The sequence below is a fragment of the Somniosus microcephalus genome, chromosome 15, assembly GCF_052327205.1.
Source record: "Somniosus microcephalus isolate GS21.2 chromosome 15, FLI_Smic_1.0, whole genome shotgun sequence".
Lineage (NCBI taxonomy): Eukaryota > Metazoa > Chordata > Chondrichthyes > Squaliformes > Somniosidae > Somniosus > Somniosus microcephalus.
The window spans coordinates 87,784,764-87,798,159 of NC_141001.1; the positions used below are offsets into that span (position 1 = coordinate 87,784,764).

At 44.7% G+C, this 13,396-nt stretch overlaps 1 protein-coding gene across 1 annotated transcript in view; it reads right to left on the reverse strand.

Annotated features, from left to right (window-relative positions):
- Window positions 1-12,514, reverse strand: part of cstpp1 (centriolar satellite-associated tubulin polyglutamylase complex regulator 1) — a 468,108-nt gene extending 455,594 nt beyond the window's left edge. Inside the window, exon 1 of the mRNA XM_086008095.1 lies at window positions 12,025-12,514. Coding sequence (XP_085864221.1) covers window positions 12,025-12,067 — 43 coding nt within the window. The 5' untranslated portion in view covers window positions 12,068-12,514. The remainder of the gene's footprint in view (window positions 1-12,024) is intronic.
- Window positions 12,515-13,396: the final 882 nt, after the last annotated feature.

A 13,396-nucleotide genomic window follows, 5' to 3' on the forward strand; every position in this document is an offset into this window, starting at 1 on the left:
TCTCATTGAATGGCAGAGCAGGCTCGAGGGGCCGAATGGCCTACTCCTGCTCCTATCTTCTATGTTTCTATGTTACTTTACAATCGGAGACTTTAACAGCACCTGGAAAACAGGTTTTCAATTTGTTCCAACAGTGAGTGACAGCAGTTGGTGTGGTGTAATTTAATTTGAATGAAATCCAAATTAAACGACTAATTACCTGTAGATGAATTGTGAAACTTTTTAGCAGATGTAGCACACAAGCCATACAACAAAACACAACATAGTTGCCTCTGGCAACTACCAGCTTATTTGAAAGATTATTGTAATCAGACACTCTTTTTCCAGCATCTCAACATCTCTTGAAGAGGGAAAATGACTGATCTATGACCTGTAATTCACAATAACTCATTAAGAAAATATGTAGAAGCTGATGGCAAGTGAATACCTGTACACTGCATGATCCACCCCTGTCTTGATCTTCAGTGAGGATACAAAAGGAACGCTACATGGCACAACAAACACACACCAGCAAGTTTGAATGCAAACTCCACAGCATGCAAGAAATAACAACAACAACTTGTATTTATATAGTACCTTTAACATAGTAAAAAGTCCCACGGTGCTTCACAGGAGTATCATAAGACAAAAAATGACACCGAGCCATATAAGGAGAAATTAGGGCGGATGACTGAAAGCTTGGTCAAAGAGGTAGGTTTTAAGGAGCGTCTTAAAGGAGGAAAGAGAGGTAGCGAGGTGGAGAGGTTTAGGCAGGGAATTCCAGAGCTGAGGGCCGAGGCAACAGAAGGCACGGCCACCAATGGTTGAGCGATTATAATCAGGGATGCTCAAGAGGGCAGAATTTGAGGAGCGCAGATATCTCAGGAGGTTGTGGGGCTGGAGGAGATTACAGAGATAGGGAGGGGCGAGGCCATGGAGGGATTTGAAAACAAGGATGAGAATTTTGAAATCAAGGCATTGCTTAATCGGGAGCCAATGTACGTCAGCGAGCACAGAGGTGATGGGTGAACGGGACTTGGTGCGAGTTAGGACACGGGCAGCCGAGTTTTGGATGACCTCAAGTTTACGTAGGGTAGAATGTGGGAGGCCAGCCAAGAGTGCTTTAGAATAGTCAAGTCGAGAGGTAACAAAGGCATGGATGAGGGTTTCAGCAGCGGATGAGCTGAGGCAAGGGGGGAGACGGGCGATGTTACGGAGGTGGAAATAGGCGGTCTTAGTTATGCCACAGATATGTGGTCGGAAGCTCATTTCAGGGTCAAATATGACACCAAGGTTGCGAACAGTGTGGTTCAGCCTCAGACAAATGTTAGGGAGATGGATAGAGTTAGTGGCTAGGGAACGGAGTTTCTGGCAGGGACCAAAAACAATGGCTTTGGTCTTCCCAATATTTAACTGGAGAAAATTTTTGCTCATCTAAAACTGGATGTTGGACAAGCAGTCTGACAATGGGCAGCACGGTGGCATAGTGGTTAGCACTGTTGCCTCACAGCGCCAGGGACCCGGGTTCGAATCCGGCCTCGGGTGACTGTGCAAACTCCACACATTCTCCCCATGTTTGCGTGGGTTTCCTCCCACAGTCCAAAGATGTGCGGGTTAGGATGATTGGCTATGATAAATTGACCCTTAGTGTTAGGGGGATTAAATACGTGGGGTTACGGGGATAGGGTGGGATATGTGTTGGTGTAGGGGTTACGGGGATCGGGTGGGATATGTGTCGGTGCAGGCTCGATGGGCCGAAATGGCCTCTATCTGCACTGTGGGGTTTCTGTGATTCTGTGAATTTAGAGACCGTGGAGGGGTCGAGAGAAGTGGTGGTGAGGTAGAGCTGGGTGTCATCAGTGTACATGTGGAAACTGACGCTGTGTTTTCAAATAATGTCACTAAGGGGCAACATGTAGATGAGAAATAGAAGGGGCCCAAAGATAGATCCTTGGGGGACACCAGAGGTAACGATGCGGGAGTGGGAAGAGAAGCCGTTGCAGGTAATTCTCTGGCTACTCTGGCTACAATTATAGATAAGAATGGAGCCAGGCGAGTGCAGTCCCACCCAACTGGACGACGGTGGAGAGGCGTTGGAGAAGGATGGCGTGGTCAACCATGTCAAAGGCTGCAGACAAGTCAAGAAGGACGGGAGGGATAGTTTACCTTTGTCACAGTCACAAAGGATGTCATTTGTGACTTTGATGAGAGCCGTGTTGGTACTGTGGCAGGGGCGGAAACCTGATTGCAGGTATTCAAACATGGAGTTGCGGGAAAGATGTGAACAGAATTGGGAGGCGACAACACGTTCAAGGACTTGAGAGGAAAGGGAGATTGGAGATGGGGCGGTAGTTTGCAAGGACGGAGGGGGTCAAAGGTTGTTTTTTTGAGGAGAGGGGTGATGACAGCAGATTTGAGGAAGGGGGGGGGGGGGGGGGGGGGAAACAGTACCTGAGGAGAGAGAACCATCAACAGTGTCAGCTAACATGGGAGCCAGAAAAGGAAGTTGGGTGGTCAGCAGTTTGGTGGGAATAGGGTCGAGGGAGCAGGGAGTGGGTCTCATGGACAAGATGAGCACAGAGAGGTCATGAGGAGATCAGAGAGAAACTGGAGAAAGATGTGAGTTCAGGGCTAGGCCAGGGTGGAACCTTAGAGGAGGTTTGCCCTGGTGGGCTAGGGAAAGGAAGGGAAGGGAAGGTGAGGGTGGAGGAGACAGGAGAGAGGAGTTGAAGAAGACGGTTAGCAGTGGAGAATAGAAGCCAGGGTTTATCTTTGCATTCCAGAATGATTCTGGAATAGTGAGCAATTTTGGCAGACGAGACCAGGACCTGAAAATGTTTTTATGTGGTCCAGCTAGATCTGGCGGTGAATGGCTAAACCAGTTGTCCACCATATCCGTTCAAGTCTGCATCCCTTGGACTTAAGGGAGCGAAGATGAGGGCCGTACCAGGAGTAACGGCCTGGGTGAGAGAGAGTAATTGTTTAATAGGGACTAGGGCATCAAAGGTGGTGGTGAGGGTGTGGTTGAGAGCCATAACAAAGACACCATTTAATTTTTACAAAGCAAAGTCCAGTCAAATGGATTACCTTCAACTTCCCTAGTTTATGCAGAACACTGGCATAAAGAGTGAGTAAATAAAAAAATCCTTACTACAGCCAGCAGTGAAAATGATTTGCAAAGCTATTTGTTGCTTGATCAGTAGGAATCAACTCGGTGAACTTCTCATTCTATAAAAACTATTGCATGAACTTTAACCAGAGGATGTAAGTCTTTAAAAAAAAATACACATTTGGTATTGAAGAGAAGGAAGTCGACATGAAAGAAGTTTGAAAGTAATGGGATGGTGGCACAGTGAAGAACAGTGAACCCATTACAGGGGTGGATAGCAGGGGTGAAGAGGCCTGTGACCATCTGAAATCTAGTGATTTGGATCAAACCAGTCAGATTAATAGAGCTACGGTCATTAGCCAATTTACTGTATTAAAGAATAGATAATGCAAGGGGAGAGGTAGGAAACAAACCTGTTTCAAGAAGACGTGTTCCCTCTAGAATCTACTTCCAATTTAATACATGTAGTTTTCTTATGGTGTAGTGTGCTGCCACATCTTTCATTTATGATTCTTTTGCACTGGCTTCACAGTATTACCAGCATCTTCTTCAGCTGTCGGCAGCATCTCAGTGCCTCTGTCCTCGATTTCAACAATCTCCCCATCTCAAGCAGAGTAAGGAAATGTACTACAGTACCTTGTCCTGCTGTACAAGGAGCTGACTGAGTGAGACACTGACCGAGTGTATTTTTACTGGTAAGGAAATATGTTTGGCACTGAGACACAGTGGGCCTAAATCTGAAAAACCAGGCAGGTAAGCAAAAAATTAGTTCTAATGAATTAAAGTCTAGAGTAGCTTAGATGCTGGATTTATTAATTGTAGAATCAGGAGCTAGGCTAGTGATATGACAGAGTGCAGCCAAAACTTTTTTTTTTTTTTAAACACAAAGAATTGTGAGGATGTGGAATGCACAAGTGGAGTCAGCGAGTTGGGGGAGCAAGAAAGCGCTATGGGTCTGGACTTGGCCAATAGGTATACAATTCCTAACACCTATGAGGAGGTCAAGGATGGATAGAAAATGGAGGATAATCAAGAGCAACACCAAGGCACAATGGAGCTATAGAGTTACACATGGGGAAAAGAGACACACTATCCATGAGAATTGGAGACTGGTAGTTGTAATTTATTCTATAGTTCACTGGATGGACAACCTGTTTTTGCAGCTGAGAGTTGTGAATAGAGTTAAGGACATAATGGAATGGGTGCTCTGAAAAAGAGAAGGAAACAGGCCAGAAGTCATCCTGTACACAGAGTTTGAGGAGTTGGGGTCTTGCACTAAAGTGCAGAACCTGAGGGTGGCAATCTCAAGATTACTCCCAGTACCATGCAGTGGACAGGTTAGGAGAGGGATTTCACCTGCATCAGACCAACACCAATGTTCTTGCAAAGTGGGCATATAGGAAGAGGAAAAATAAAGAATAAGGGCGATGGAAAAGATAAAGAAGCTAGATGTTTTGGTATGAAACAAGGACTGGTAGATGGCAGTTCAAATGCAGTCATTAACACAACAGGTACATAGTAAAGGTATATGAAGTATACAGAGAAATAATAGCAAAATAAACAAACATATTAGTTTGGGGAGTGAGGCAGTAGGATGCCTCAGAGTCTATATATGAATGCTAGGAGTCTTTGCCAAAGAGAGAGGCTCAGATATCACAGGCATCACAGAAACCTGGTTCTATAATCACACAGGTTAGGTAAAGATACAGATTACTTTGTGAAGATAGAAAAGACAAACTGGGATGAGACATAGCCTTTTACATGAAGAGAACTTGATAACAACAGAGATGGACCTGGTCCATGTTCGTATAAGGTGGAAACCCTGTGGATGGGGACAAGAGACGTGATCGGAAGAAAGCTAACAATGGACGTCTGCTACCAACTACAGTACTGGGTCGGGAGGTGGAATTGGGCCAAGAACTTTATAGTCAAATAAAAGAAGCATGTAGAGGAACAGATGAAGTTGTTATGAGTGATTTCAAATTGCCAGTGATAAATTGGGAAATTTATAAAGCGTAGAAATGAAAATATGATCTTGGAAACAAAATTGAATTCTTACATGGATGATCAAATAACCACATGAAAAGAACTGATTCTGGACCTGATATTAAGTAACAGGCAAGAAACGATAGAGCACAAACATCTGGGGATTGGTGCCGAACTTGGGAGAGCTGCCCCGCAGACTAGTCAAGCAACAGCCTGACACAGTTATACTCACAGTATCATATTTATTAGCCTGCATCCCAGACTCTTCCATCACAATCCTGGAACTTCCTCCCTAACAGCACTGTGGGAGTACCATCACCACACGGACTGCAACGGTTCAAGAAGGCAGCTCACCACCACCTTCTCAAGGGCAATTAGGGATGGGCAATAAAGGCTGGCCTTGCCAGTGACGCCCACATCCCATAAACGAATAAAAAAAATGCAGTTTTTCCCAACCCATCAGCAGTATATATAGACTAACAAGAGATGGGGCCACAGTGGAATACATTTGGGTGGGTGTAGCCCTGGGAGTCCTCAATATTGACCCTCATTGCTTCATGTCAAACAAGGTCAAGAAAATCTCCTTTGATCACCTACTGCCAATTCTCAATTGACAAATCTATAACCTCGTGGCCTGGCACATCCCTCACTTCTAAATCACCATCAAGCTGGGGGACTAACCTTGGTTCAAAAGGAAGCATAGAAGAGCATGCCTGTGGCAGCATAAAGCATACCTTAAAATGACGTACCGACCAAGTGAAGCCACAACACAGTGCTACCTGCATACAAAATACCAACAGCAGGCTATAGACAGAGCTAAGCAGTTCCACAACCAATGGATCACAACAAAGCTATCTAGCCCTACCACATCTAGTCAAGAATGACGATAGACAATCAGGCAACTTGCAGGAGGAGAAGACTGTGTGATCATTCCCCATCTCAACCGTGGTGGAACCCAGCACATGGTTGCAAGAGACAACCATGATGAGGAGGAGGAACTACTTCACTCAGAGGGTGGTAGGTCCATGGAATATGCTGCCCCAAAAAGCTGTAGAAGCTACATCATTACATAAATTTAAAGCAGAAATAGACAGTTTCCTAGAAGTAAAGGGAATTAAGGGTTACGGGGAGCGGGCAAGAATTTGGACATGAGTCTAGGTTCGGATCGGTCATGGCCCTGTGGGTAGCGGAGCGGGCCCAGGGGCCGTGTAGCCTGATCCTGCTCCTATTTCGTGTGTCTAATTCTGTTAGATTCAGGAGATGGTTCTGTGATAGTGGATTGGCGGTTAGGATCAGATCAGCCATGATCTTATTGAATGGCGGAGCAGGCTCGAGGGGCCGATTGGCCTACTCCTGCTCCTATTTCTTATGTTCTTATGTAGACAAGGCTGAAGTGGTTGCAAGTGACTTCAGCCCAAAGTGCCGAGTAGATGATCCTACTTGGCCTCCTCCCAAGGTCCTCACCATCATAGATGCTAGCGTCTAGGCAATTTAGTTCAATCCACATGACATTAAGAAGCTGGGAGTGCACTAAACACAATGATGGCAATGGGTCCTGACAATGTCCTGAAGACCTGTACACCAGAGCCAGACACTCCCCTCGCCAAGATTTTCCTGTATAGCTACAACACTGGAATCGACCCAACGATATGGAAGATTGTCCAGGTACGTCTGTCCACAAATAAACAGAATAAATCTAACCCTGCCAATTACCATGCAATGAAACGCCACACAATTATCAATAAAATGATGGAAGGAGTCATCAATAGTGCCACCAAGCGACACCCACTTAGCAATAACCTATGCACCAATGCTCAATTCAGGTTCTGCTAGAGCCACTCGATTCCACCTCATCACAGCCTTGATCCAAACATGAATGCAAGAATTGAATTCCAGAGGAGAAGTGAGAGTAACTTCCCTCAACGTTAAGGCATTTGACCATGTACGGCACCAAGGAGCCCTAGCCAAACTGAGGTCAGTGGGAGTCAAAGGGAAAACACTCCCATAGCTGGAGTCATAACTAAAACAAAGATCATTGTTGGAGATCAAACGTTGCAGCCCTGGGACATCTCTGAAGGACTCACTCAGGAAGTGTCCTGTCCAAATATTTTCAACTGCTTCATCAATGACCTTTGTTCTGACATATGGTCAGGCTCAGGAGTGTGGCTGTTCACTGACAATCCCACAGTGTCCAGCTCCATTCACAACTCCTCCGATAAGAAAGCCACCCATAGCCAGCCTGCAGCAGAACTTGGACAACATCCAGATTGGAGCTGATAATTAGGTGGCACAAATGTTACCTATCACTTAACAGAGAATTAACATCTCGAACTGGAGAAGGCCCAACCATCTCCCTGACTTTCAAGAGCACCACCATTGTTGACTCCCCTACCATTAACATATAGGGGGTCAACATTCATCAGAAGCTTAACTGGACCAACACCATGGCTACAAGAGTGGGGCTCACCACCTGACTGACACCCTCCACCATCTACAAGGCTCAAGCCAAACATCTGATGATAGTGGATGGAGGTAACACGGGGCTTACAAAAAGTAAGTTGTGGTCCATTCTGAGAATGGCCTATCTTGCTATCAATCACTAAAAATTCCCAGCATTTTGTTTCCTTTCATCCCCCCAGACCAAAATGTACTGTAAATCTCAAAATAAAGTAAAGAATAAGGATATTTTTATGATCAACAGCAAGATTGACCATTCACAGAGTGTACCATGACTTTATGTTTGCAAAGCCCACAACCATGTCCTTTAGATTGAGAGGAAGGTGGTCGCCCTAAGGCTACAATCCAAGAATGGTCATCCACCAGAGTGCTTGTACCTGCATAGAGTGGTACTGATGCAGTCTGAGTGATGTAGTCTGCTATGTGCTTGAGCCTCTTCCTGCTCTACTCCTGGATCTTGATTAAGTTCAAAGTACCTGACAGAGGAACAGGCCTTTGGAGAGAAATGTCATTGGAACAACAGAGGTTGTGAATTGATTGATTTTTTTTTAATGAGTTTATGTTAATTTTATTTTTAGGGCTATAACCTGGGAGCAAGAAACCACCATTGGGATAGAGAGGGGGTAAAAAAGGAGGGGGGTCGCAGTTTTGATTAAAGCAACAATTACAGCTGTGAGGAGGGATGATATGTTAGAAGGATCATCAAATGAGACTGGGTTAAACTGAAGAACAAAAAAGGGACAATCATACTACTGGGAGTGTACTATAGACCCCCAATCAGTAAGAGGGAGATAGAAGAACAAATATGTAGGCATATTTCTGAGAAGTGCAAAAACTATAGGGCAGTAATAGTAGGGGATTTCAACTACCCTAATATTAACTGGGATAAAATTAGTGTGAATGTTATAGAGGGTGCGGAATTCCTAAAATACATTCAGGAGAACTTTTTTAGCCAGTATGTAACAAGCCCAACAAGGGAGGGGGTGGTTCGGACTTAGTTTTAGGGAATGAAGCTGGGCAGGTGGAAGGGGTATCAGTGGGAGAGCATTTTGGTGCGAGTGACCATAATTCAGTTAGATTTAGGGTAGTTATGGAAAAGGACAAAGATAGACCAGGAGTAAAAGTTCTCAATTGGGGAAAAGCCAATTTTGCTAAGTTGAGATGGGATTTAGCCAAAGTGGACTGGAAACAGCTACTCAAAGGTAAATCAGTGTCAGAGCAGTGGGAGGCATTCAAGGAGATCCGGAGGGTTCAGAGCAAGTATGTTCCCTTAAATAAAAAGGGTAGGACTAACAAATCTAGAGCCCCCTGGATTTCAAGGGACATACAGGGTAGGATAAAGAAAAAAGGGAGGGTTATGACAGATCCCGAGGGCTCAATACTGCAGAAACTCGAGTATAGAAAGTGCAGGGGTGCAATTAAAAAGGAAATTAGGAAAGCAAACAGAGGGCAAGAAAAGATGTTGGCAAGTAAAATCAAGGAAAACCCAAAGATGTTTTATAAATACATTAAGAGCAAGAGGATAACGAAAGAAAGAGTAGGACCTATTAGAGACCATAAAGGTAATATAACTGTGTGTGGAGGCGGAAGACGTGGGTATGGTTCTTGAATACTTTGCGTCTGTTTTCACAAAAGAGAGGGGCGATGCAGACATTGCTATCAGGGAGGAGGAGTGTGAAATATCAGATGAAATAAACATAGTGAGAGAGGAAGTATTAAGGGGCTTAGAAGCTTTGAAAGTGGATAAATCCCCAGGCCCGGATGAAATGTATCCCAGGCTGTTAAGAGAAGCAAATGAGGAAGTAGCAGAGGCTCTGACCATCATTTTCCAATCCTCTCTGGCTACAGGTGTTGTGCTGGAGGACTGCCAACATTGTACCTTTGTTTAAAAAGGGAGAAAAGGATAAACCGAGTAATTACAGGCCAGTCAGCCTAACCTTGGTGGTGGGAAAATTATTGGAAAAAATTCTGAGGAACAGGATAAATCTTCATTTAGAAAGACACGGATCAAGGACAGTCAGCACGGATTTGTTAAGGGAAGGTCGTGTCGGACTAGCTTAATTGAATTTTTTTGAGGGTTGTTGACAGCAGTGCGTTTGATGTAGTGTATATATGGATTTTAGCAAGGCTTTTGATAAGGTCCCACATGGCAGACTGGTCACGAAAGTAAAAACCTATGGGATCCAAGGCAAAGTGGCAAGCTGGATCCAAAATTGGTGTTTTTGTGACTGAAAGGCTGTTTCCAGTGGGGTTCCGCAGGGCTCAGTACTAGGTCCCTTGCTTTTTGTGGTATATATTAATGATTTAGACTTGAATGTAGGGGGTATGATTAAGAAATTTGCAGATGAAAAATTGGCTGTGTGGTTGATAATGAAGAAGAAAGCTGTAGACTGCAGGAAGATATCAATGAACTGGTCAGGTGGGCAGAACAGTGGCAAATGGAATTCAATCTGGAGAAATGTGAGGTAATGCATTTGGGGAGGGCTAACAAGGCAAGGGAATACACATTAAATGATAGGACACTGAGAAGTGTAGAGGAACAAAGGGACCTTGGAGTGTCACAGGTCCACAGATCCCTGAAGGTAGCAGGGCAGGTAGATAGAAATATAGAAGATAGGAGCAGGAGTAGGCCATTCGGCCCCTCGAGCCTGCTCCACCATTCAATGCGATCATGGCTGATCATCCAAATTCAGTACCCTGTCCCTGCTTTCTCCCCATATCCCTTGATCCTCTTAGCCTTAAGAAATATATCGAACTCCTTCTTGAATATATTTAATGAATTGGCCTCAACTGTCTTCTGTGGTAGAGAATTCCACAGGTTCACCACTCTCTGGGTGAAGAAATTCCTCCTCATCTCAGTCCTAAATGGCTTACCCCTTATTTTTAGACTGTGACCTCTGGTTCTGGACTCCCCCGCCATCGGGAACATAAGGTGATTAAGAAGGCATACGGAATACTTGTATTCTATGCCTCGGCTAATAAAGGCAAGAGCAGGGAGGTTATGCTTGAACTGTATAAAACACTAGTTAGGCTGCAGCTAGAACACTGCGTGCAGCTCTGGTCACCACATTACAGGAAGGATGTGACTGCACTAGAGAGGGTGCAGAGGAGATTGACCAGGATGTTGCCTGGACTGGAGAATTTTAGCTATGAGGAAAGATTGTTTTCTTTGGAACAGAGGAGGCTGAGGGGAGACCTTATTGAGGTGTATAAAATTATGAGGGGCCTAGATAGAGTGGATAGGAAGGACCTATTTCCCTTAGCAGAAGGGTTAACAACCTCATGATTTTTTGCATCATGCACACTTTTTATGTGACAGATATTTTCCCACACTCTACAGATATATGCTAGATGTAAAACTTTTACTTAGAAAAATTGAAAATTTTCATTGTCTTCTCATCGCCATCCCAAAATTTTGGCCAGTTAACATAAACTAAGTTTTTTTAAATCAATCAATTCACAACCTCTGCGGTGTTCTAGCGACATTTCTCTCCAAAGGCCTGTTCCTCTGTCAGGTACTTTGAACTTAATCTAAGATCCAGGAGTAGAGCAGGAAGACGCTCAAGCACATAGCAAACTACATCACTCAGAATGCATCAGTACCAGTCTATGCAAGTACAAGCACTCTAGTGGATGACCATTCTTGGATTATAGCCTTAGGGCAACCACCTTCATCTCAATCTAAAGGACATGGTTGTGGGCTTTGCAAACATAAAGTCATGGTACACTCTGTGAATGATCACCTTACTGATACTAGCAGCAAAAAATTCAAAGGTAGAATCACTGGAAGCTCAGTAATAATCCACAATGCCAAAAATAACAGTATTTAGACCAATACTTTCATGTTTTTGAAATAAAAATCAGCAATTGTCCACATTTATCAAGTTTCATTAGCTTTGCTCCAAATGTATGATTTTATTTATAAACAGAGTTGGCACATTGACTCCAAAGTCCAAAAAAATGCCTTTACTGTGCAAAACCTCTGACAAAAAGGTGTCTTGTGGTCTTTTCGTTATGTTAATTTTCAAATATTGCTGCACAAAAAATGTTCAAACTTCTGCAACAAACTGCAACTGTCCCTATTACTTTTATATATTAGTGCATTATCAGCGGTAGGGACACCACAATTGCAGAACCCCTAAACTAATGGAGAAGGAAAAAAAAACATCAGGGTTCCTCCTTCTGATAGCTATCCTATGACCATGTTGTGAAATGCATATTTGTAAACCTTGGTCAGTGCATACATAGCCTGTTGGGACTATCCCATATATTGTGAAGGTTCACTCGGATGGCCTACCAGAGGGTGGTGTCCTGTGCCCACGGAATAGTGGGCCAGCAAGGAGTCAGCTCGTTGGGCTGGATGGAGGAGGAGGAGGAGGAGGAGGAGGAGGGGTTGGTTAGCATTTGAAATAATTCAGGCCGTTTCCATGATGCTCAAGCGCGGTATTCCGGCCCGTCCACTGCACAGTAAGGGAGCGACGGTCCATACTCACTCAGATACTCTTCGGCTGACAACGAGAACCGGTCCACGTTCATCCTCCCCGCGATGACACGAGCGATCCCGCCGCTATCTCCAGGAATGATACAACAGCGGAGACCCACCACCGTTCGTGGCCAAAAGCACCGGGCACTTCTATTGTTGCTACTGCTTGCCGCCCCTTCACCTGTCCGCTCCGGTTACCATAACAGCAGCTTTCCGGAAACGCGCTGCCGCAAACATGCCCCCTCTCAGCACAACCGGTGCCGGGGCTTGGTTCCGAGTGCGGTGCAAAGACCCACCAGCTAACCACCACCCGTCCGCACTCATCTTATTTCAAGTTACATTGTTAGATGAATGAATTGTCTTAGAGATAAGGATAAGTGAATTGTCTGCACTTTGCACCAATCTACACAATTAAAAGCAAAAGCTTCTGTAATATTTTAAACAGCAACGGTTAACTTGCATCGCATCAACTTGCATTTCGATGAGAGAGAGCTCAAGTGCCGGACGGCATTTCATAATCCCGTACTTTGACAAGCATAAAACAATAGACACCGAACAGAAGCTAGAAAGGGAAACGCGGTGAGGGTTGAAGAGGGTTTTTCAAGCAGGGAGGGAGGTGACAAAGCAGAAGGTTTTAAGAGAATTCCAGGGAACAGAAAAGTAGTGGTTTAAGTGGAAGCGATTAAAGGTGAAGAAGCTGTGGGCGAGGAGTAGCCCGGTTCCAGAGAAGCCAAGGGTACTTGTGGGTGTGCAAGGATGGAGGAGGCTGCTAAGGCAGCATTGGACAAGGTCATGAAGAGAATCCTAGAATGGTTACAGCACAGAAGGAGGCCATTCAGCCCATCAAGCCCGTGCCTGCTCTCTAAGAGCACATCAGCTAGTCCTACTCCCCCGCCCTTTTCCTGTAGCCCTGCAATTTTTTTCCTTCAGGTACTTATCCAATTCCCTTTTGAAAGCCACGATTGAATCTGCCTCCACCACCCTTTCAGGCAGTGCACTCCAGATCCTAACCACTCGCTACGTAAAAAAGTTTTTCCTCATGTCACCTTTGGTTCTTCCGCCAATAATCTTAAATCTGTGTCCTCTGGTTCTCGACCCTTCCGCCAATGGGAACAGTTTCTCTCTTATCTACTCTGCTAAGACCCCCTCATGATTTTGAACGCATCTATCACATCTCCTCTCATCCTTCCTAAAGTGCGGTGCCCAGAATTGGACAGAGTACTCCAGTTGAGGCCGAACCAGTGTTTTATAAAGGTTCATCATATCTTCCTTGCTTTTGTACTCTACGCCTCTATTTATGAAGTCCAGGATCCCGTGTGCTATTTTAACCGCTTTCTCAAACTGCCCTGCCACCTTCAACGATTTGTGCAGATATACCTCCA